The sequence below is a fragment of the Aotus nancymaae genome, unplaced genomic scaffold, assembly GCF_030222135.1.
Source record: "Aotus nancymaae isolate 86718 unplaced genomic scaffold, 86718_ANA_hifiasm-v0.15.2.pri h1tg000033l, whole genome shotgun sequence".
Lineage (NCBI taxonomy): Eukaryota > Metazoa > Chordata > Mammalia > Primates > Aotidae > Aotus > Aotus nancymaae.
In genome coordinates, this window is record NW_026988447.1 from 5,253,502 (window position 1) to 5,278,502 (window position 25,001).

The 25,001-nt window shown below is 34.0% G+C and overlaps 1 protein-coding gene across 5 annotated transcripts in view; it reads left to right on the forward strand.

Annotated features, from left to right (window-relative positions):
• The window catches only part of FSTL5 (follistatin like 5), an 832,703-nt gene that overhangs the window by 119,246 nt on the left and 688,456 nt on the right, over nt 1–25,001 (forward strand). For 3 of the 5 annotated variants that reach the window (XM_021666691.2, XM_064383773.1, XM_064383774.1), the window contains exon 3: nt 18,171–18,204. In XM_021666691.2, coding sequence (XP_021522366.2) covers nt 18,171–18,204 — 34 coding nt within the window. The remainder of the gene's footprint in view (nt 1–18,170; nt 18,205–25,001) is intronic. The other 2 variants (XM_064383772.1, XM_064383775.1) reach the window with 1 other exon arrangement.

A 25,001-nucleotide genomic window follows, 5' to 3' on the forward strand; every position in this document is an offset into this window, starting at 1 on the left:
AGTCAGAAACAATATGTTGTTTACTTGAAAACCAAGAGAGATTTTAAGTATACTCACCACAAAAAAGTGCGTGCTTGCATGCTGTTAATTCACATAATATCATCGTTTTTGTCACACTGTTGCTTAATTTTTCACTCAGCACTGTGTTCTTAAGATCTTTCTGTGTAATTTGATTTTTGCTTCTAATTGTTGAATTCTTCATTGTAACAAATCAATGACCACATGAATTGCCACAGAAAACTCTGATGGTCATCCTCGCACTGCATCCCTTATGGAACTTACAAGAATTTCTAAGCTTTCATAATAATGAGTTGAAGGGGATTATTCGTACTCAATTGCTCTAGTCTCACACATACAGCAGTGTATATTTTACTATTTTTTATTTTCTTGAAAAAGTTATAATATAGAAACTATTTTCTGAATTTCTGACTATATGTATAATATAGAAACCATTTATTTTCTTAAGTCATCTAAAAAAGCATTTGGGTGTGGCCATCAATGATAGCCATTTAAGGCATTTTTTGTCACCATTTGTTTTTGTTTTTGTGTTTTTTTTTTTTTTTCAAATTTTATTCACCTATGTAAGTTTTATTTTTCTTCTTGTCCTATTTTAGTATTTTATATTTTTTCAGAAATGTAGATTTTACACTTGGAATTACTAGATTAGACTTATTAGAATGTAATAACTACTCTTTACATCAAATCTCCATTGTTTGTATTACCAGTTATTTTCATTCTACATTTTGTTTATTATAAAATTCAACTTTTTTGAAATTCAGACTTGAAAAAGTTTTGGCTAGGAGATTTTATTAATATTAATGACAAAAAAAGATTCAAATTTTGTTTATATTTTATTTCTTTTCGTTCACTATTTCTTTGATGTCTATCCTTCTTGTTTTTCCTTTGCTAATGTTGTTACTATCTTGCAACTTCTTAATGTCATATGTATAGTTTCTATTCTATAACCTTTCTTGTTTCAGGATAATTAAAGCTATAAATTTCCCACAAATATTGTTGGTTTTTTCAGCTCTCCATGAATTTTAGCATGCGGTGCTTTCCTTTGGTTCAATCTAAATATTTCATAATCATATTAGGGTTTCCTTTTAGGGTTATTGAGCAATATTACTTGGTTTCTGTTTATAGTGTGCTCCTCTCAGCAGCCTATTGATATTTATTCTAATATTACTGAATGATATCTGGTAAAATTATATGTATAATTCCTCCGAAGATTTTTATGAAGCTCTCTTTATGGCCTAATACACTCATATTTTTGTTAGTGTGTGTTTAACAGAATGCTATTTTTGTGGTTATTCTTTATATGTTTGGTAGGGTTTTCTGTATGACTTTTTATATTTCAAATAGTTTGAGTTGCTTCCTTTACATTTGTTTCTATCTCAAGTGATTCTTCTCTTGAACTTTTTGTTTTGTGAGATACGTTGAAGATCACAACATCATTTGTTGATCTACTTGTATATCTATCTACATATCTCTCCATTAATCCATTTAATTTATATAATTAACATATATTAATTCAGTGTTAAATCTCTTATTAGATGAACATATGTTGATGATGGTTATATCTTCCTGTTTGGATACCTGTTACAGATATATATCCACCCTAATTCTCTTACTATTTATTTATTTAGAGAGGGAGTTTGGCACTGTTGCTTGGGCTGGAGTGCAGTGGCGCGATCTCAGCTCACTGCAACTTCTGCCTCCCCGGTTCAGGCAATTCTCCTGTCTCAGCCCCCCAAATAGCTAGAATTACAGGCACCCACCACCATGCCTGGCTAAATTTTTGTATTTTTAATAGAGATGGGGTTTTACTATGTTGTCCAGGCTGGTCTTGATCCCCTGACCTCATGAGCTGCACGCCTTGGGCTTCCAAAGTGCTGGCATTACAGGCATGATTCACAGTGCCTGGCCACAGAAATGTTTAATCATTTTATCTGAGATTTTAGTATTGCTATACCAAATTTACTTTGTTTTCTATTTGAACAAAACACACACACACACACACACACACACACACACACCCCTGCATATACATTTTTGTCTTTTTAAGTGTTTCTTGAAGACAACACATTACTAGACCATATTTTTGACCCATAGAAGAGATTTAAATGGTAAATTTAAGTCATTTACAATTATTATTATTATTTTTACATTAGGCTTTATTTCTCTTCTCTACCATGTATATTTTTACTCTACTCTTATTTTTCCTATTTCCTGCTTTCATTTTTTAGACCTAATTTCTTCTATTTAATCTACAAATACAGTTTTTATCATTATTATGGATAAAGATGACAGAGAACTATTTGTATATTCTTTTTTTAAATTTATTAACTTCATTAACATTTATATCTTTTTATCAAAGGACAAAGTTTTAGATTAAATTCAAACTCCTTTGTTTTCTACCCCCCAACTCCAAACATGTCTTTACAGTTCCATTCTTATGGATCTAGTTTCTCTCTCTCTTTCTTTTTTTTTTTTTTTTATGCTTTTTATTTAAGTAAAATATGCCTGAAGTCATAAAATTCTTTTCTTGTCAAATTCTCCTAGAGTTTTTTTTTTTTTAAATAAAGTCTTTTTTCCAAGAGTGATTTTCAAGGTGAAAGGCAAAAGTGGTTATGTAATAATTAAATACTAAGTTATTAAAGTATTAATAAATTATTCAAATATAAATAGTTCAAAACTATCCTGAATTATTGACAATCCATAATGTTGAAGCTACTTTTATTTTTTTATGCCCAAGCATATTTATATTATGAAATGACATATAAATTTGTAACATTTAATTATTAATTTAAAAATATTCAATTGTCATTATACTCATTTTATTATTGAGAATCTGTTGTCAATATAAGTTTTTTTCCTGTATATTTATTATTTTTTTCCAGAATTAAATATACACATATATTGGTAATTAGTCTTTTCAAGTTTTGTTCTATGCAAGTATTTGTGAATTTTTTCTTCTACACTAATTGCCATTTAAAAAAACCTTTTCAATGTAGATTGTTTATTTACTTGTGGAAAATTTATTTTTACAACATATTTAACTCTTTCCTACTTTTTGTTTTAATGTTCCTACTTTTCTGGAGTTCTTATGAACAGTTAATGGATCTGCTACTTAGAAACCTATATCACATAACTTTTCTGGTATATGTTCTTTCTTTGCAGAATTATTTGCCTTAATTCAATCTTCTTCTTTACTAATAATTCAGCTTCATTTATCCTGCTATTTAAATCCTATCTCATATTCATTATGTCACCTATCATTTTCTCATGCCTGATATTTTCACTTAGGTTTTCTTTAGTCTTTCTTGTTATTTTATTTTGCTAAACTCTTTTCTGAAATATACTCATCATGCTTATTTTAAAATTATAGTTGTTTCAAATGCTTTATATTCTTCATGTTGCCTTTGATTTCTCTTTTCTAGATTGTACTCCTGATTGGGCTAGTTATTTTTATCTGCAAGGTCTTGTTTCACAGGAAGATCAGTTATTTTTCCTTTTTATAGGCATGGCAGATAGCCAATGTTCCTTGTTAATCCTAACTTAACTCAAGAGAAAGGAGGAGAAGAGACTAGAGAGTTGAGACCCAAAAAGAAAACCAAAGAACCATCTCTGTTCTCCCACATGATGCAATTCTCCTACTGAGAAGTTTACCTTTGAACTCTTTCAAGCAAACAACATTGTGAAGATGTAATGCCTTTAGTCTGATCCATACACTTCTGGTATTTTGAAATAGGGTAGGTGGAAGAATATGTGAGCAAGTATATGTAATCAGCCAGTTCACTCCAGCTGGGGATTCAGGTTACACTAAAATCATCTTGCTAATAGTGGGCTTTCATTTGCAAACATATATGTTACATTGCTAATGTATAGAGCATCCGCTAATAAAGCATTTAGAGTTGGGAAGATGTTTAGCCAAAAGTAAGTCTTCAAAGCTTTCCCTCACACTGGTGTTCAACCACTTCCCATTGGCTATGAAACCACTTGTGAAGATCATTTTACTTCTCATAAGTTTATCACTGAATTTATGATAATCTCTTTACTTGCATGAAAACTCATGTCTGTATTCCCTTTATTGAATTATTAACTTCATTAATGTATACACATATTTTTCAAAGAATTAGCATATGATCCAAATATACCACTTCAAGAATTTTAGCTGTATGCCAATATCTCAGTTCCAAAACTTTAATTTGCACTGTCCTAAGACCCTTTGTCTGACCTCACGTTATAGGATATGCTGAGTGAAAAATGTCCACAGTTTCAATATCAGCTGACAGCTTTAATTTTCAGCTACCTCTTTTAATTTGGAACCCCATAACTCCAAAAGGATATCTTCTTCAGAATATCTAGTTTATAATATTACCATAAGTCAATAGCGCTAACATTTTCCATCATTTATTATCATTTCTTATTGACATCTTTGAATTCATTTTCTTGATGACTTTATACTATTTGAAATCAACAAAAGCTCTGGAATAATAATCTACTTACAAATTCAATCATATGTGTCTCATTTGTGCATGTGTATGTGTGTGTATTGTAACCGGGGGGAGTGATGGCAGGGGCTCCGCTCCCTCCCTGTGCTCGCCAAAAATGCAAGCGGTATATCCACGTTCTTGGGCTCACTTGCCCCAGGAATGGGGAAAAGGCCCTGGCGGCGAGGTTAGGTTACCGTTCAAGTAAATATCAGACCCAAAGAATTCAGCAGAAAGCAATTTATTAGGCAGAGAGAGAAAGAAAGAGAGCGCACTCCCACCCTGCCATTGGAGGGGAATCCGAAGGGGATATCCCTACAGGGAGAGAGGGAAAAACAGCTCCCAGGCTGTTGTGGGAGTGGATCCCAGAAAGGGAAATCCGTATAGGTAAGGGAGTTACTCCCGCCCCATTCATGCTCAGGTTCAATGAGAGGAGTTCTTTCAAACTTCCGCTGGAGTGATTGATCTTTAACTTTGATATCAGATTGGCTGCCTGGCCTGCAATCAAAGCCCCCTCCTCCCAGACTTTCGCGGCCTTCCCGAACAAAAGAAGCTCACCTGAAATTTCTACCTAGCCCCGGCATGGGAAAATTAGACAAAGAACTTTACATTCCTTGTTACGGGGGAGGTGGATGGAGGTATGGCACTGGGAAATTCCTGCCTTTGAAACACAGGCAATTTTCCTTAACACAGGTAATTTTCCTTAAGTCTCTCAGTATTAAATGTACATGTGCAGTAAGTCAGCATTTTCCTAAAGAGGAAGAAAATAATACTGATAATAGTGAAGATCTCAGATGACTGATTTACCAGTATAATTATATCTTTGTTTATAACATGTTCTTGAGTGTTATCAATGTAAATTATTCTAAAATTTTCTTTTTTCTAAATCTTGCATATGTTTTAGTCCTTAGAGCAGATTGTACGTTTTTCCAGGGAATAGATATTTGTTGTTGTTTGTTTTTTTGATACTGAGTCTTGCTCTGTGGTCCAGATTGGAGATTGTAGTGAGGTGTGGTGCCTTGTCTGCTACGTCAACCTCTGTCTCTTGGATTCAAGCTGCCTCAGCCTCCCGAGTAGCTGAGACTACAAGCACATGCCACCACGCCCAGCTAATTTTTGGTTTCAGTAGAGACAGGCCTTCACCATGTTGGCCAGACTGGTCTCAAACTTCTGACCTCAAGTGATCCGCCCGCCTCAGCCTACTAAAGGGCTGGGATTACAGGCATGAGCCACCCTCCTCGGCCAGGAATAGGCTTTAACATGAACAATTGTAAATCTAATGCTCCAGGCTCACTCAACTTTTGGTTAAAAGTAGTCTGATTTATATGATAATCATTACATATGAATGAAAATCCTGTCAAATAATCTCTTATTTATTTTAAGGACATAACTATATAGTGATCTCATAGTTTTTGTTGTTGTTTGTTTTTGTTTTTTGTTTGTATTTGAGACGGAGTTTTGCTCCTGTTGCCCAGGCTGGAGTGTAGTGGCGCAATCTCAGCTCATTACAACCTCTGCCTCCTGGGTTCAAGAGATTCTCCTGCCTCAGCGTCCTGAATAGCTGGGATTACAGGTGCCCACCACCATAGCCAGCTAATTTTTATACTTTTAGTAGAGACGGGGTTTCACCATGTTGGCCAGGCTGATTTCAAACTCCTGACCTGAGGTGATCCACCCACCTAGACTTCCCAAAGTGCTGGGATTACAGGTGTGAGCCACTGTGCCCAGCAGAACTCATAATTTTTTTAATGGAAATTTGACTCACATATTTGGCTCTACTCACACAAACTCACACTTGCTTAGAAATGCTGCTGTGCATAGCACAATCATTATCCCTTGGAGAACTCCATGAACACTCCAGTTGTGAGGGTGTAAGCAGGGAAAGCTAGACCGTGATTTTTGGGCACCTCAAAGGAGATTTAGGTAAAGAACTTAAAAATTGCATGCTACATAGTAAGAATGACATGTGTTTTAATCTTATCATTTTTATTTTTATTATTTCCCAACTAATAAAACTAGTCCCAACGTAATTTCATAAAGCTACAACCAATTCTCTGTCTCTCAGGGTGAGCACTGGTTGTATATCTGTACTGAGTCTCCATGCTATTGACCTACATTGTGTTTATCTCCTTATGAAGAAGCTTAGTTGCCAATGCCCAGAGTATTTTGTGTTAGTCTGGGTTTGCCTGAGGGTATCTGGACATATGTCTTTATATTTTCTATATCACAGAATATATTTATTTTTGTGCAAAGCGTATTTTCAATAATAAATGTTATTTATTTGTAGTCTGTCTAAAATTTAGATAAGGATACCCTACTCTCAATCACTGGGAATTCACAAATCAAATAATTAGATTTCTGTAACAACTCTTACTTATGGACTGTTTACAGACTTAATAAATTAAAAACCCAAATCTATTAAGGAATAAGCATATTATAGAAGGAATTCTAATGTACATATACATGTCTACATTTTAAATAATTTAAATTCACTAATTCTCATAACCAAATCCTTAATTTATAATTTATATTTCCATTAATTACAAGTCTTTTAATTGGTTATTTATGTTTTAAAGAATCATCATTATCACACTCTAAAAGTACACTGTGAAAACTGTTATAATAATTGGCATGTTTATTTAATTTACTGTCTCTTTACCAAATAGCTTCAGCTATAATATTTAACTAGGCATAATTTTTCTTCTGGAACTAGAAGAAAACTTTCTTGAATGTATTTTTGTGTAATGCTTATGTCTAAAGAAGTTTGCAGTTGGCTTTGCCTAAGTGTTCACAGTTCCTCCCAAAAGATTGAAGAGTTTATAACTCTGTGCCTTTGCACAGCTTAATGCTCTTCTCTCCCAGTAAATTACTTTGCCATCTTTTAATTCTTAGCTCAAGTTACAGTTTCACTTGGAGACTCTCCCTTTGCCCCATAACTCAGCAAATGCAACTGCTCACATTCTTTTTTCCACATCACCCTGTAAGTTCTTTATCATTGTGTTGTAATATCTATTTGTCTTTCCAGATGGAATATGAACTTCAGAGATCGGACATCTATGTTATTTATAGTTAATCCCCATTTTCTAGTGCAGTGCTAGACATGTACATGCCAAATAAAAAAAGCCCATGTTCAAATAGTGAGTGGTTATTTAGTGTGCCAATAACCTACTAAAATGGTAATATGATAATAGGAAATTTGATGCCTTCCAATGATATTTCAAGTTTGCTTAGACAAAAATGAGATGTATACGTAGAATATGTAAAAGCTAGTATGTGTCTTATGTATATATAAATAATGCTGTGTCCCTCATTATTATCTTAAAAAAATCACAAAATATTGTAAAATTAAATAGGTACACCCTTTAAATGTTTCCAAGTTAATTCTTTCACTGGGGAACATTGTCTGAGAATACTAACAAAAATTGTCCAGTCGTTTAATAAATTATTTATTTTATTTCCATTTCTGTCAATAACTGGAAAAGTGGCCTATTAGCGACAACCCACCTGTTTGTATTGTACCTTATCTGATTCCCCTTTGCAAATACAGGATTTTTTTTTTAATGGAAGGTTTGTGGAGGCCTGGTGTTAAGCAAATCTGTCGGTGTCATTTTCTAAAACACCATGTGCTTATTTTATATCACTGTGTCACATTTTGGTGATTCCCATAATATTTTGAACTTTTTCATTATTATTGTATCCATTCTAGTGATCTGTGATCATTGACCTTTTTAAAAATTTTTTAAATTTTTAATTATTATAGATACATAATGTTTGTGTATATTTATGGGATACATGTGATATTTTGATAGAAGCATGAAATTGTAATGATCAAATCAGGAAGACAGCTTGATGTTACTACTATAAATGTTTTGGAGCATCATGAACTGCACTCTTATAATATGCTGAAATTAATTTGTTAATGTGTGTGTTCTGACTGCTCCACCAGACTGGCCATTACCATATCTCTCTCCCACTCCTCAGGCCTCCCTATTCCCTGAGATGCAATAATACTGAAATTAGGCCAGTTAATAACCCTACAATGGCCTCTAAATGTTGAAGTGAAAGGAAGAATTGCATGTCTCTCACTTTAAATCAAAGGCTAGAAATCATTAAGCTTAGTGAGAAAAATATAGCAAAAGCCAAGATAGGCTGAAAACTCAGCGTCTTGAACCAAATATTTAGCCAGGTTGTAAGTACAAAGGAAATGTTCTTGAAGGAAATTAAAAGTGCTACTTTAGTGAATAAATGAATAATGATGCACCAAATATTTAGCCAAGTTGTGAGTACGAAGGAAATGTTCTTGAAGGAAATTAAAAGTGCTACTTTAGTGAATAAATGAATAATGTTTCACTAAACAGCTTTATTTCTGATATGAAGAAAGTTTCAGTGGTCTGGATAACAAACGAAAACAAGCACAATCTTCCTCCAAGCCAAAGCATAATTCAGAGCAAGATTCTCACTCTTTTCAATTCTGTGAAGAGTGAGAGAGGCGAGAAAGCTGCAGAAGAAGTTAAGCTAGCAGAGGTTGGTTCACATGGCTTAAGGAAAGAAGTTATCTCTATAACATAACAGTGCAAGGCAGAGCACCAAGTGCTGATGCAGAAATTGTAGAAAGTTGTTAAGAAAACCTAATATAGTTGATGATGGTGGCTACACTAAACAAGAGATTTTCAATGTACATGAAACAGCCTCCTATGGAAAAAATATGCCATTTGCCACTTTCTTAGTGAGAAAGACGTCAATGCCTGATTTCAGACCTTCAAAGGACAGGCTTACTTTCTTGTTAGGGGCTAATGCTGCCGGTGAAGCAGCATTTAAGTTGAAGCAAATGCTCATTTACCGTTCTGAAAACCCTGAGGTCCTTAAGAATTATGCTAAATCACTCTGCCTGTGCTCTATAAATGAAAGAAGAAAATCTGTATGACAGCACACCTGTTTGCAGCATGGTTTACTGAATATTTTCAGCTCATTGTTGAGAACGACTGCTCAGAAAACAGATCCCTTTTAAAATACTACTCCTCTTTCACAATGTACCTGGTCACCCATGAGCTCTGATGTAGATTTATAAGGTACCTAATGTGCTTTCATGCCTGCTAACAAAACATTCACTCTGTAGTACATGAAGCAAGGAGTAATTTTGACATTCAATTCTTATTATTTAAGAAATACATTTTGTAAAACTTTAGCTGTCATAGACAGTGACTCCTCTGATGAATCTGGATCTGGGCAAATTAAATTAAAAACCTTCTGGGAAGGATTCACCATTCCAGATCTCATTAAGAACATTCATGATTCATGGAAGGAGGTCAATATATCAACTTTTAACCATTTTGGTGAAGGTGATTCCAGCCTTAAAGATTATTTCTCATGATTCCACCCTTCAGTGAAGGAGGTAAGGAACAAGATAACTAGAATTAGAAGTGAAGCTTGAACATGTGGCTAAATTGCTACAATCCTATGGCAAAATTGAAATAGATAAAACGTTGCTTCTTTTTGACGCCGAATGTTTTGATTGTTAGTATATATGTCATATTCATTGGACTTGAACATACAAGATCTTGGTGAAAAACAAGCAAACAACAACAACAAACTCTCTTATGTTTATAACTACCTCCAAACCATTAGTAATATTTCTCATAATGGGAAATATATTTTCCCATTATTTTCAATTTAGACACACATGAATTGCCTTCACCTAACTTCTAAATGTAATATGTAACATCAGAATATGTATGCAATAAAATAAGAATACAATTTTTAAAAATTCTGGTGAGTAAATTCTGTTCTAGTTTGATTTTTTTGTCAAATGCATTTCATTGATATCTTGCTTATGGTCTTTATAATTTGGGGTAATACTGAGAATATCTCAACCCAATAGCAAGTTATCTCTGGATTTTCTTGCTGAAAATTACATAAACAAAGCAACAATGTTAATACACAAAAAGAAGCAACTATAATTTTAGTATTGGAATGAATAACCTTACATCAAAATGTTAAACCAAAAGAGAAGTTGGTTGACAGTTGACTGAGATTCTGAAGCTTTTCCAGGTAGGACTTAAATATATACTCATTAGGCTATTAATACATCTAATGATATTTCTTACTAACATAAGAAAATTACTTTCATTTCTTCATGAATCGTGGAAACATGCTACTTGCCCAACCTTCTTTAGTAACTTAATCATTCCAACTCTGCACTACTGAACACACAGCTTCCTGTTTAGCAGTCTTACCATGCACTCTTTTGGATCTGTAACTTTGTCCATGCTATGTCCTTTAGATAAAATGTGCTTTTTCGCTTTGCTGTGGAGATAACCTACTTTTTTTTTTTTTTTTACAATCTCATCTTTCTCTGTAAATTCTTCAGTACCCCACCTTCTCACAGCTCACCTTCAGCTGCCCAAGTTAAGAAAGAATGCATTCCTCTCTTTACTGTACTATCTAAACTAATTCCACTATTGAATATCACATTTTATGGCATATATTTTGTGTGTGTCTCTGCCTATCCCTCCACCTGAATATTGAATTCTGGAGTTCAAAGAGTCTGTTGAAAAAGAGTCCAATCTTGCAGGGGCTAAGACATTGAGGATATGCCAGCTGAGACTGTAGAGTACATTTCCTCATGGGAGATACATTCTAGTGGGAGGAACAGACAATGGACAAACATATATTATTCTTAGAAGTAGTGACTTCTGTGAAAAATGAAAAAAAAAGTTTAGATAATAATGATGGAGGTGCTGTTTAGATAGAATATTCAGGGAAGGCATTGTTGAAGAGGTAAGACTGGATCAGGAACATGGTTCAACTTCTAAGAAAAAGTGTTTTAAATAAAAGATAATAAAATTTGATTAAACAAAGTCGAACTGAAAATTTGGCTTTATAGCTTACTGATAATATATCTATGATTTCCAGTTTGAGTACACTAGATATAGTGGATTATGACTGACAATATCTCTATTTTTCGGGCATTTTTTTATGCCCACCACCTCCCCATTTTTATAATTTAATTGCCACCAACAAAACACATATTTTTGATAAAGTGTGTGTGTGTGTGTGTGTGTGTGTGTGTGTGTGGCTTGAGAAGGGAAGCTCACATATTCATGAGTATTCATGTGTCAGAATTGCACAGAATAAATTTGTTATGAGATTATTGGAGACTGGATCTACTGAGACAGTCTCAATACTTTAACTAGAACACATCACTTTTGACTACTGCAGAATTTATTTTTCTCTTTTGCTAATTTGTACATTTTAAATTTATTGATTTATTTTGGGCTTTATTCAATATACCAGTAAAAGTCTTCTATACATCTGAGTTTTCTCAAATCCCATGAGAAAAATTACTTATTTTCAGCATATAGTCAGGCTAAACACAGCTTGAATGTACTTTATTGCACATATTAGTCAAAAGAAAATCATAAATAAGTAGTTCGTTTTCCCGCTTGAACTTTATAGTTTCTCAGCTTATGCCACCTATTCAACTAAAGGAAATGCTATGTTTGCACAACAGGAAATTTCTTATGAAGAAAATAATTTTCCAATATTGCTGCAGTGAGATAGAATAAATTTTCATAGGGATTTTCCTTTAGACTTTGACTTGTTTTTAAAAATAGTCATGTTAATTCTGTTAATTATCTAGAGTAACATAATCTTACTATATGCTTTTTATTGTTACCAAATGCAAACAAATCGCATGAGGATAAGGAAAAACAATAGCAAACTAGATTTTTTTTCCTCTTTACTCCCATATTAAAAGAGAAAAGGACCTTGCCTTATATCTACTTGATATCTTCTACTCCCTTTTCTATATAAGCAAATTATTGTTGTGTATAGTGAAAAGGTCTATGTATACTCTCTCAGAGTCAAATAGCATCTGTTTAACTCCTAGGGGGCCAACCCAATTCTGTCTGCACGTGCTTCACTCTTCTGCCCCTCCATGTGAAAGGAAGTCTGTAGTATTCTTGGTAATGACCAGAGAGCAAAGGACTAGTGTCATTAATGTAACATCATATATATATACATTTTAAAGAAGATTACTCATGGGTATTATCTATATGGACTTTATGGCTATCCCTTAAAATAGTTTAAGCTTATAGGATGGAAAGGGAGGACAGTTCATTGATAGTTTAATGTTTATTACCTGAGTGCTGTTACAGTGGAGATTATGCACTTAGCATTTAGCATTTAGATGATTTCTCCACTTTCCAGAGAGCATGTGCTTCTCGGTGAGAAGGAAGGAACCAGGTAAATTATGTTGGAAGATATTGTAGCTGGGCATTTTTAGAGTTTCATCAGGAGAAATCTGTTTTCATGTTATAACATAGTCATCATCAAACCTTAATAATCATTATGTTATAAATCCAAATACTGGATAGAAAATATCCTTAATAATATCTCCTAGTGTAGTAACATTCAGTCCAGTTAAAAGACTAGCAACATTGTGTTTTGGAGTTATCTGCTAAACTCGTTTGCTTAGGTGCTTTAGAACCACATATACCTCATTTGTACAGCTACTGTGTACCCCAATTTGATTGAATTTTACTTTGGTTTAGTTAAGTTGTATTTACTATGTTTCTGTTTGAAAATATTTAAGAGACCATATTGTTGACTCATGCATTTATTTTAAATCCATACTTCTTCTCAGATTGTCTTTGCCAATCTTTTTTTTTTTTTTTGAGACTGAGTTTCTCTCTTGTTGCCCAGGCTGGAGTGCAATGGCAAGATCTCAGCTCACTGCAACCTCCACCTCCCGGATTCAAGTCATTCTCCTACCTCAGCCTCCCTAGTAGCTGGGAATACAGGCATGTGCCACCATGCCCAGCTAATTTTGTATCTGTAGTGGAGACGGGGTTTCGCTATGTTGGTCAGGCTGGTCTCGAACTCCTGACCTCATCATCCGCCCACCTTGGCCTCCCAAAGTGCTGGGATTACAGGTGTGAGCCACTGTGCCTGGCTGTCAATCTTTATCATAGTGTGTGCTAGAGCTTTTAGTCATCTTACGTTACTGGGCTGGATTTCATGAAATATGCTGATGTAATTAAAATGCAGCAGTTTGGAATTCTTCCTAGAAATAGCATAGTACAATATAAAACATGAATAGTTTTCAATTGTTTAACTTTAACACATGACTCAATATATTACTTATTTTAAGTCAAGTTCACTTTATTAGAAAATTTTCTGAAAGAATGTTAAAATTAAGTTATACCTAGAAACATAAGCATTCTGCTATTATGAACAAGACCTAAGTCTTTCTAAGGTAAGAATGTTTTCAAATGAACCATGAATAACAAATATTTCTGATCACTCATGAATTCTCACATAATTAAATATTCGCTATTTTCTTTATGGTATTTTCTAATTTAAAGTAAATATTTTAAACATTAAGTTATAGTTTATAAAACAAAATTGTGGAAAATCTATATTGCCATTGTGAATAATGTAACATTAAAGTAATAAAAGCAAATTGGAAGTTATTATTTACAAATCCTAAATAAGTCTCTAGTGAAAGGAGTTTACACAACTTTGACAGAAATGCAGTTTACCCTTAAGTTTTCTCACTTTGTAAATCTATTGTCATTCTTCCCAGTCTACTAAATTAATTACTAATTTATCTTCTCCAAATTCTTGCCTTTTAAATACTTGTTGTTTATAGAATATTTAGGCAGGTTTGAATTGGTAATTTATAATTATATAAAGCTGCAGAAATAGAGAACTTGATTTTAGAAAGCAAATACAATGAAATATAATATCAATAAAAAGCCCATTCAGTTATAGGTAAACTAAGCCTAAGATTTTTACAAATTGATGATGACAAAACTCAACTAGGATTGGCTCAACCATGCCAAGCTGTATGTGTGAGTCTTCTCACCTACTCTTGCAAAAAGCGATGCCCTTAAAATCTTCTCTGTCTTCTCAAATTTCTGAACAAAACACTCAGCTTCCACAATTAGCCAACCACCTTTCCTTCTATTACATAAAGAAAATAAATTATCAGAGATTGAACATGTTTAATTTGTCATATCAAACTTAGATACCTCCTGCATCTATGACTAAGCCTTCCTGTTCCCACCCGTTATATTACAGAGACTGATCTTCTATCTAAATTTCGCCCCCATTTATATTCTATCACACCCACCCTTTCAATAACCTTATAAAATCAGTCATGCTATCTATTCCTTTTATCCTAATCCTCTCCAATTTCTACTATGTATCTTTCATCATTTATATATTCTCAAATCTCAGTGATATAAATAATAATATAATATTATAAAACTAAACAAAATAAAACAAAAAGCCAAAAAGCAACAAACACAAAACCTCTGTGGAGTTTTGTTTCCAGATATACACCATAACAGGCTTTTCATTCCTAGTCATGTTTCCATCATGTAATTTTTACCACTTAATACATCTCTCAATCACCCTCCTGTCTTCCTTAAATAACTTGAATTGGACTTTTGATTCATATGAGCACCAAAAAACATTTTATCTGAAGTCAGTTATTCTATCTATGTTAATATAATGAATGGACATTTTCTTAGACATAATTGTACTTGACTTCCCAGAATAATTCTATACGATTGAAAATTTTCTTCCAAATAATTTGTTCCTTGGGATTCCATAATTCTTTGATCTCTTGATTTTTCTCCTGTAATTTTTTATGCTTCCATCCTCTTTTGTTGGCTAATTCAACTTTATATTTTTCTTACACATTTTTCAATACTCAGTTCTAGATTAGTGAGCTTTACTCTATGTTCTAATTTATAAAGTGATAATTTACACATATGCCGGTGGCTTAAAACTTTATGCACCTTGTTGAAATGTGTCCTATTAGTTTTATTTACCTATTTTGAATACTTGCACATATAGTCAAAATATTTCAAAGTCAACATTTTAAAAAATCATAATAATGAAAATTTGAGGTTATTTCTTAAGAGACAGAGTAACACAACATGACACTAAGGATGTGCACAGCTAGAAGAATGGAGTTACCTGTAACTAAGATGAAAAAGATGGTCAAGGAAGTAAGGGAAGACCAGAAATTCAGTTTGAAACATTACAGATAGGCTATGTTATTAGAAATCCAGTAGGGATATTGAAAGACAGTTGAATATGTGAGTCTGAAGTTCAATGATGAGGTTTGGTTTAGATATATAAATCCTTAGCAATAGAATGAAACAAGGCTAGGAGATGGGATGAAATTGCTAAAAGAATGAGCTGTATGGAAGAAGGATAAGACCTCAACGCCTAGGGAACTAGTGCTTAGGAAATGGGGAAGCAGTAAAGGAGACTCAATAGGGGTAGCCAGGGAACTGGAAGAAAATCTGAGTGTGTGGCAGTGCTGCAAGACAGGTGAAGAAGGAATAAGTGTTTCTTCTTGGTCCATGTTCTTCATCTTACAGGTATTTCCATCCTTCTAGTAGCTCAGACATTTGGAGTCATCCCTGTCGGCTCTGTTTCTCACAGCAAAACTTTAATCTATCAGCAAGCCTTGCTCTAAGTAGTTACTCCAGATACGCTGCCACCACGTTGTTGTATGTTTTTGTCACTGATCACCTGAATCACTCCAATAACTTCTTTACTGGCCTTCCTGCCTTTGTCCTTGCCCTTTACCTATTCTCAATAGATAGCCAAAGTGATTCTATTTAAATGTAATCCAGATAACTACCCCTGGATAATTACTCCCTGAGAACATATGTATGTTTTTTCTCAGCTATCTCAGAGTAAAAACCAAAGTCCTACCAAATGCCCCAAGTGCCAGTCTGTCTGGCCCCTATTACCGCTGGGATTGTATTTCCTACTAAATTCCCTTCCCTCAATCCAGTCCACATGCAGTGGTCTCTTTAATATTTTTGACAATGCTAAGAACTCTTGTATGTAACTCAGTACATTTGAAAACTTTTTCTCTGCTAGAACATGTTTTTCACACATATATGCTTGGATCATACTTATCTCATTCAGAATTTTATTCAAAAATCAATTTACCACTGTGGCTATACGTATAATTGCAGTCACTCCACTCCAACACTGTCACCTTCTGTAGCATATCTTTTCAGAATAAAGTTTATGCAGTATCCTCCATGAGGACACACATTTTTTTTTTCTATTTTGTTCATCCCCTATAGTCTCATCACTGGGAATTGTGTCTGGCACATAGGATATGATCCATACATATTTGGTGAAAGAATGAATGACTAAATGACTGAATGAATGAATGAATGTTAATAGAGGAGAGGGAAGGAAAGAGAGATTCTCACTAACAAATGCTCCTTTGGAAAACTTAGGCCTGCTATTATATAACTATGAAAAACTATTGTATTTTTAATACACGTAACTTACATTTAAATTTTAGTTTAAGTGACCAACAGATACTCTAAATTAAACAATTAGTAAATCGCAGAACAGAATTCAAACACAGAGGTTGGGTGAGTTAGGATGAGATAACTAGAACACCAAGTTTTAAAGTCTAACAGAATTGTATCACTAGATTAGCTGATTCAATAAATATACATTTGTCATTATCCATTTTATTCTCAAGATCTAAATCTGGGATTAATGTTTGCAGCAAAATGAGTTCTTTCTATTTTCTTACTCTTTTACCAAAATTTATTGGCATTCATGCAATTCTGCAGTTGAGTTTATATGTCACTGTCATTTTCTCTTAGAAACATATTTCAAAGTTATTTTCAGTGTGAGACACTGAAACTTTAGACAGAGTAAACCGTGCTTGCATATTAATTGAGAAGTTAGTGCACAATATCCACTTTAAAACTTGAAAGCAAGCGAATTCTTTTGGGGTTGCCTGGTAACTAATAAGGAGAATGTCAAATTGAGAGACAAGTCTGACTGGAGCAGCCTTTTGAATAAATAATAGAATTGTTGTCAACTTTAGCCTTAAAGAAGTGAGACGGGGTCCAATTATAAGTTAAATGAAAGAAAAGACCGTTGAAAAGTCTTTTGTATCCTCTTAGTAAAATTTGTCACTATGTTTGTGCCTAAACTTATTCCTTCACCAATTTATGATTAATGTAGAGCCGTTTTAAGGAAATTCTGAAGGCGTTATTTAATATCTGTTAGAATTAAATGGAATGGCCTAAGGCATTTGAGAGGCATGATTATTTATTATTCATTAATAATTTATTTATAAATCCATATTCATCTAATTTAGTGATTTCTTAGAGAAATCTATGCCCACCAAGAGTTATTACTACTCCAATAAAATATTTTACATAAGGTGGAGTGTGAGGGCTCATCCCTTCTAATCTTAGCACTTTGGGAAGCTGAGGCAGGAGGATTGCTTGAGTCCAGGAGTTCAAGACCACGTTGGGCTAAGTAAGGAAGCCTCGTCCCTACAATAATAATAATAATAATAATAAAAATAGCCTGGCATAATGATATGGGCCTGTAGTCCTAGCTACTTGGGAGGCTGAAGTGGTAGATCACTTGAGCCTGGGAGGTCGAGGCTACAGTGAACCGTGTTTATGCCATTGTACTCCAGCCTGGGCAACAGAGCAAAATGCTCTCTCAAAAAAATTATATGCATTTCTTTAAAGGTGAGAATCATGTTCCTGGGAATATGTACAAAAAACACTTTAATAATCCTTCTATAGTGAAACTATATCAAAATGTTGATCACGTATTTACTTACATATTTTGACCTATTTTCTGTTTTATTTCCAGCAGGAAAAAAGTCAAGAAAGTTCAAGAATCAAAGGTAAGAAATTATTGCTTTAAGATAACAGTTATATACATTCATAAAAGAAAGAAAAAAGAGATGTGATGCCATTTTTTTGAATGAAAAGTTAAAAATGAGAGATTAGTGATCATTTAAAATATTCAGTGTGATTTTAAAGCCATTTTGAGCCCTTTGAGGATTCTCCAGGGCCAACGAATAGTCTGTGTGGATGTTTTTCATCTTTATATAGTGCTCTTAAAAAATCCAACATTTTTTTTTGTTTATTCCCTATAGTATGGTGGTTGAATTCCCTCACCAACCTTTGTCCCCACAGGTTGGTGTTCTGTCACTTCTTTTTTTTTTTTTTTTGAGACGGAGTTTCGTTCTTGTTACCCAGGCTGGAGTGCAATGGCGCGATCTCGGCTCACCGCAACCTCCGCCTCCTGGGTTCAGGCAATTCTCCTGCCTCAGCCTCCTGAGTAGCTGGGATTACAGGCACGCGCCACCATGCCCAGCTAATTTTTTGTATTTTTAGTAGAGACGAGGTTTCACCATGTTGGCCAGGATGGTCTCGATCTCTTGACCTCGTGATCCACCCGCCTCGGCCTCCCAAAGTGCTGGGATTACAGGCGTGAGCCACTGCGCCTGGTCTGAGCCACCGCGCCCGGCCTCTGTCACTTCTATGTATTGGCAAATGGATTTCATTAAAATGTGTTTCACGAAGACCCAACTATGTAGTCACTGCCATCTAGTTAATTTTTCACACATTCTAAAATTTTGAAGTTTACTCATTGAGATGATAAATTACATAGATTGTCATCTTTCAATAAAAGGCTTCCATTAACTTGTGCTTCTGCTGATCATAATGATGGCACACCACAGACTTTTCTTAGGTTGATTCCTCTGGCCTCTCCATTCAGGCACTGGCTCTTCTTCATCTACATTTTGGGCTTCCCAAACGCATCCCAGCCCCAAGCCTGTCTATGGAGTAAAGCACAGTTGTTCAGTTTCTTTCCCTCCTTTTTGAATAGAAAGATATGTACCGTTTTTACCTTTTTCAATGTTCTGCAAAAATTAAAAAATAAATATGAAGTAGTTATTAAGCTTACATAGTCTTCTGAAATAGTGAAACGGCAGTAACATTTTGGAGGCTCTCTACAACCTTGCTTATTTATAACAAGTCCAAATAAAATCCTCTCTGCATATTTTCCCACAACTGACTGATTTTACAATATTTTTTTTCCTTGTTGGTTCATCTGTGTGTCTATATTGCTGAAGAGTAAAAAACACATGCATTTGCATTTTTTAAAAATTTGGCTATATTTATTTTGTTCAAATGAGTTATGTAAGACATTTCTTCCAGGAATTCCCAGACTATTTTTGTGCATTTTCAGCAAAATGAAGTATTGTTTGTTATTTTATATGTGAAATTATTATACTTATTTATCCTCAAAGCACTCATATTAACTCCAAGTTTTATACTTTTGTGTTCGAAGGGGAATTTTTCCTTCAAGGTTTGCTGTGTGATGTGCATTTAAATGATATATGCATTTTAAGCTCACTGAGTATGCATCTTCCTTCTCATGAAGGGTTCCAGTGTTTTAGGTGTATCTTAAATCATATTTGTATTCTGTTATAGTAGAAATAAATGTAGCGTAGCTTTCTTCTTGATGCTTTATTGCCTTGGGGTATAAAAAATCATATCATCGAAGTAGTAGAAATTATGTTTTTCCAATTACTATCTAGGCACATGTTTTCTTTTATAATGCAATAAAAATTTCAAGATGATGCTTGTCACTCCATTCACTATTATTAGCTAGCACATGGTTCAGACCTTTCACACGCATTGTGGCGTTTAGACTTCTAACTTCTCAGTATATCAGATATACATGTTTACATCATGACTCATTGCTTATTTCTCCTTAGAAGAGCACTACATTTTCCTTGACTATTTATGGGAATGGTCTTGAAATGTTATTTTACAAGAAATTAGGAATGACTTCTTAAAAATGTTTTCAAATGTTAACATGAAAAGATAAAAACTCATTTTGAACCATGAAAACTATAGCTTACCCATTGGTAGATGACAAAAATTCTGAAAATCAAATATTTTGTATTCATTGATTACTAATTTTTGAAATGTGAGCTATATCCTCATTTGAGCTCAATTATCAGCTAGTAATTCTCTGAAGTTCCTAATGGTTAACCTCATTTATCCAAACACATTTATTACATTGTCAGTAGTATGTCTCCAGGAAGTCGTAGTCTTATTTTCTTCATTCTGTGCCTATTTCTGCTAATGACAGCAACACCAATGTAATGATATCAGGGCCCTGAACTTTTATTAACACATAAAACATTTGTTACAGATAACTTTGCATAAAATTGCATTGAAGATTATAACAGAAAAATGAGGTAGTCCTACAGGCTTGAAAGAAAAGGTCAACTATTAGGCAGCCATATTTAGTAAAGTATTCTTAAGTAATACAACAGATAAAACATGTTAAAATATTGTACATTAAGGGCTTAAAATGCATTGAGAATGTTATAACTATTATTAGACAATTTTAGGTATGTTCTTTCCTTTGAAGAACATGTCTAAAATAAGAAGTGTGATAAATTAGTTCACCCCTAATATTTCTTAGAGAAGTATTTAAATTTATGATTTCTTTATTCAGTTATATTTGAGAGCATCTCTCAGAGTTCTCAGAGAAAATGGTCACAGATTTTGAAATCTAAGTAATTATTGGTTCTACAAAAAACTTACAGATTCTGTCAACTTAATAAAGTTTTTAATTTTCTAAATCATTTAAAAGGTTTATGACAACCATGATGATAGTATCCTTTGTGGAAAGTGCCTGTACGATCACACTCTTGAATGCTCCTCAGTATCAGCCTGACCCTTGTTCTGTAAATAAAAGGATGTCAGACTGTCCATCCACTGAAAAGGTTCAGTTGCTTTTATCACACTGTTTTCTCTTCCTGTCTTTTCAAGTGGACACTCTTGCCTTTATGCATTCAGAGGTGATAAAAATAAAGTACGTCTCTTTTTCATTTCCAGTTATATTTTGATTACCTTAAGATTCTACTATTCAGAGACACTGAGCTGCAAAGTTATCCTAATGACTACTTCCATATATTTTAATACTTACATTTTGATAAATATCTATTAGATTTTAGACATTGTATTGAGTTTTCTACATGTATCCTCTCATTTTAATTTTCAAATACATATTATTAAATAAGACTTAGCATTGATACATGCCAGCATTTTGAGAAATCATATTCAAAGTACACATTTCAGGCCGGGTATGGTGGCTCATGCCTGTAATCCCAGCACTTTAGGAGGCCAAGGCACGCAGATCACTTGAGGTCAGGAGTTTAAGAGCAGTCTGGCCAACATGGTGAAACCCAATCGCTATCAAAAAAAAATTAGCCAGGCATGGTGGTGCATGCCTGTAATCAGGAAGCTGAGGAAGGAGAATCGCTTGAAGCCAGGAGGAGGTTGCAGTGAGCAGAGATTGGGTCACTGCACTCCAGCCGGGGCAACAGAGAGAGACTCTGTCTCTTAAAAAAAAAAAAAAAAAAAAAAAGGAAGAATTTAGATCAATATTGCCATTTTTGTTCTTTCCTAAAATGGGTCATATTTTATTTAACAAATTAACAATTGTACATTAGGTAAATTTAGCATGTTGTTATTAATGGTGCCTTTTGTTACAAATTTTATTGATAAGAATTTTATTATGTTATTTTCCTTTAATCGTGTGGTTACAAATATTGACACTATTGCAAATTTATATACATACTGTTCAGTGATTCATGAATATTGACACTGTTGCAAATTTATATACATACTGTTCAGTGCTTCATAACTTCAAGAAAAAAATCAGTGATGATAAACATATCACAGTAGTGTTCCAAGGAGGTATCTAGGACTTGTGCCAGGTTGCTTACTAAATACTTATCTTTGAGAAGTGACTTAATGTCCCTTGATATAATTATTTTATGGCAAACCCATGATATTAAAAGTCCTTTACATATATGACATTTCAAGGCTTATAATTTTATAAGGACATTAAAAAATGCTGTTATTATAGACATTTATCTTTCAAAACTCTCTAATTCTCTATAAGATTAATGTGACAAGTATTATATCATATATATTGGTGTACATGAAAAGGGTAAGCCACAAAATTGTTCTTCCTGTAAAGCATATGTTTCTATGTATATGAAACCATAGGAAAACATTATGTTAAGATCATATCTAATCAAATTAAAAGTGTGTATTTGAGTCAATAAATGAACTATGATGCCTGAAGGCTACACATACACACACTCTTATATGTACATATGTTGTACTTTCAGATTGTTTCTAGTTTTCTTTTAAACTTTATTTATTTATTTATTTATTTATTTATTTATTTATTTATTTATACTTTAAGTTCTGGAATACATGTGCAGAACGTGCTGGTTTGTTACCTAGGTATACACGTGCCATGGTTGTTTGCTGCATCCATCAACCCATCATCTATAATTAGGTATTTCTCCTAATGCTATCCCTCCCCTAGGCCCCACCTCCCAACAGGTCCTGGCTTGTGTTCTTCCCCTCCTGGTGTTCTTATTGTTCAACTCTCACTTACGAGTAAGAACATGCAGTATTTGGTTTTCTATTCCTGTGTTAATTTGCTGAGAATGATGGTTTCCAGCTTTATTCATATCACTTAAAAGGGTGTGCACTCATCCTTTTTATGGCTTCATAGTATTCCATGGTGTATATGTGCCACATTTTCTTTATACAGTCTATCATTGATGGGCATTTGGGTTGGTTCCAAGTCTTTGCTATTGTGAACAGTGCTGCAGTAAACATATGTGTGCAAGTGTCTTTATAATAGAATGATTTATAATCCTTTGTGTATATACCCAGTAATTGGATTACTGGGTCAAATGGTATGTCTAGTTCTAGATCCTTGAGGATTCACCACATTGACTTCCACAATGGTTGAACTAATTTACACTCCCACCAACAGTGTAAAAGCGTTCCTATTTGTCCACATCCTCTCCAGCATCTGTTGTTTCCTGACTTTTTAATGATTGCCATTCTGACTGGCATAAGATGGTACTTAATTGTAGTCTTGATTTGCATTTCTCTAATGACTGGTGACAATGAGCTTTTTTTCATATGTTTGTTGGCTGCAGGTCTTCTTTTGAAAGGTGTCTGTTCATATCCTTTGCCCACATTTTGATGGGGTTGTTTTTGTTTTTTTCTTGTAAATTTGTTTAAGATCCTTGTAGATTCTGGTTAGTAGCACTTTGTCAGATGGATAGATGGCAAAAATTTTCTCCCATTCTGTAGGTTGTCTGTTCACTCTGATGATAGTTTCTTTTGCTTTGCAAAAGCTCTTTAGTTTAATTAGATCCCATTTGTCAATTTTGACTTTTGTTGCCATTTCTTTCGGTGTTTGAGTTATGACGTCTTTGCCCATGCCTATGTCCTGAATGGTATTGCCTAGGTTTTCTTCTAGAGTTTTTATGGTTTTAGATCTTATGTTTAAGTATTTAATCCATCTTGAGTTAATTTTTGTTTAAGGTGTAAGGAAAGGATCCAGTTTCAGTTTTCTGCATGTGGCTAGCCAGTTTAACCAACATCATTTATTCAATAGGGAATCCTTGCTCCACTGCTTGTTTTTTTCAGGTTTGTCAAAGATCAGATGGTTGTAGATTTGTGGCATTATTTCTGAGACCTCTGTTCATTCTATCAGTCTATGTAACTGTTTTGGTACCAGTACCATTCTGTTTTTTTTTACTGTAGCCTTGGACTACAGTTTGAAGTCAGGTAGCATGATGCCTCCAGCTGTGTTCTTTTTACTTAGGATAGTATTGGCTATATGGGCTCTTTTTAGGTTCCATATGAAACCTAAAGTAGTTTTTTTTCTAATTCTGTAAAAAAGTCATTGGTAGCTTGATGGGGATAACATTGAATCTATAAATTACTTTGGGCAATATGACCATTTTCATAATATTGATTCTTCCTATCCATGAGCATGGAATGTTTCTTCATGTGTTTGTATTTGAGCAGGGCTTTGTAGTTCTCCTTGAAGAGGTTCTTCACATCCCTTGAAAGGGGTATTACTCGGTATTTTATTCTCTTTGTAGTAATTGTGAATGGGAGTTCACTCATGATTTTGCTCTCTGTTTGTCTGTTATTGGTGTGTAGGAATGCATGTGATTTTTGCACATTGATTTTGTATCCTGAGACTGCTGAAGTTGATTATCAACTTCAGGAGATTTTGGGCTGAGAAGATGGGGTCTTCTAAGTATACAATCATGCCATCTGCAAATAGAGACAATTTGACTTCCTCTTTTCCTAATTGAATATGCTTTATTTCTTTTTCTTGCCTGATTTCCCTGGCCAGAACTTCCAATAATATGTTGAATAGGAGTAGTGAGAAAGGACATCCTTGTCTTGTGCTGGTTTTCAAAGGGAATGCTTCCAGTTTTTACCCATTCAGTATGATATTGACTGTGGGTTTGTCATAAATCGCTCTTATGATTTGAGAAACATTCCCTCAATATCTAGTTTATTGAGAGTTTTTAGTATAAAGGGGTGTTGAATTTTCTTGAAGGCCTTTTTTGCATCTGTTGAGATAATCATGTGGTTTTTGTCATTGGCTCTGTTTATGTGATGGATTTGCATATGTCAAAACACCCTTGCATCCCAGGGATGAAGCCAACTTGATCATGGTAGATAAACTTTCTGATGTGCTGCTGGATTCGGTTTGCCACATTTCATTTAGGATTTTCACATTGATGTTCATCAGGGATATTGGTCTGAAATT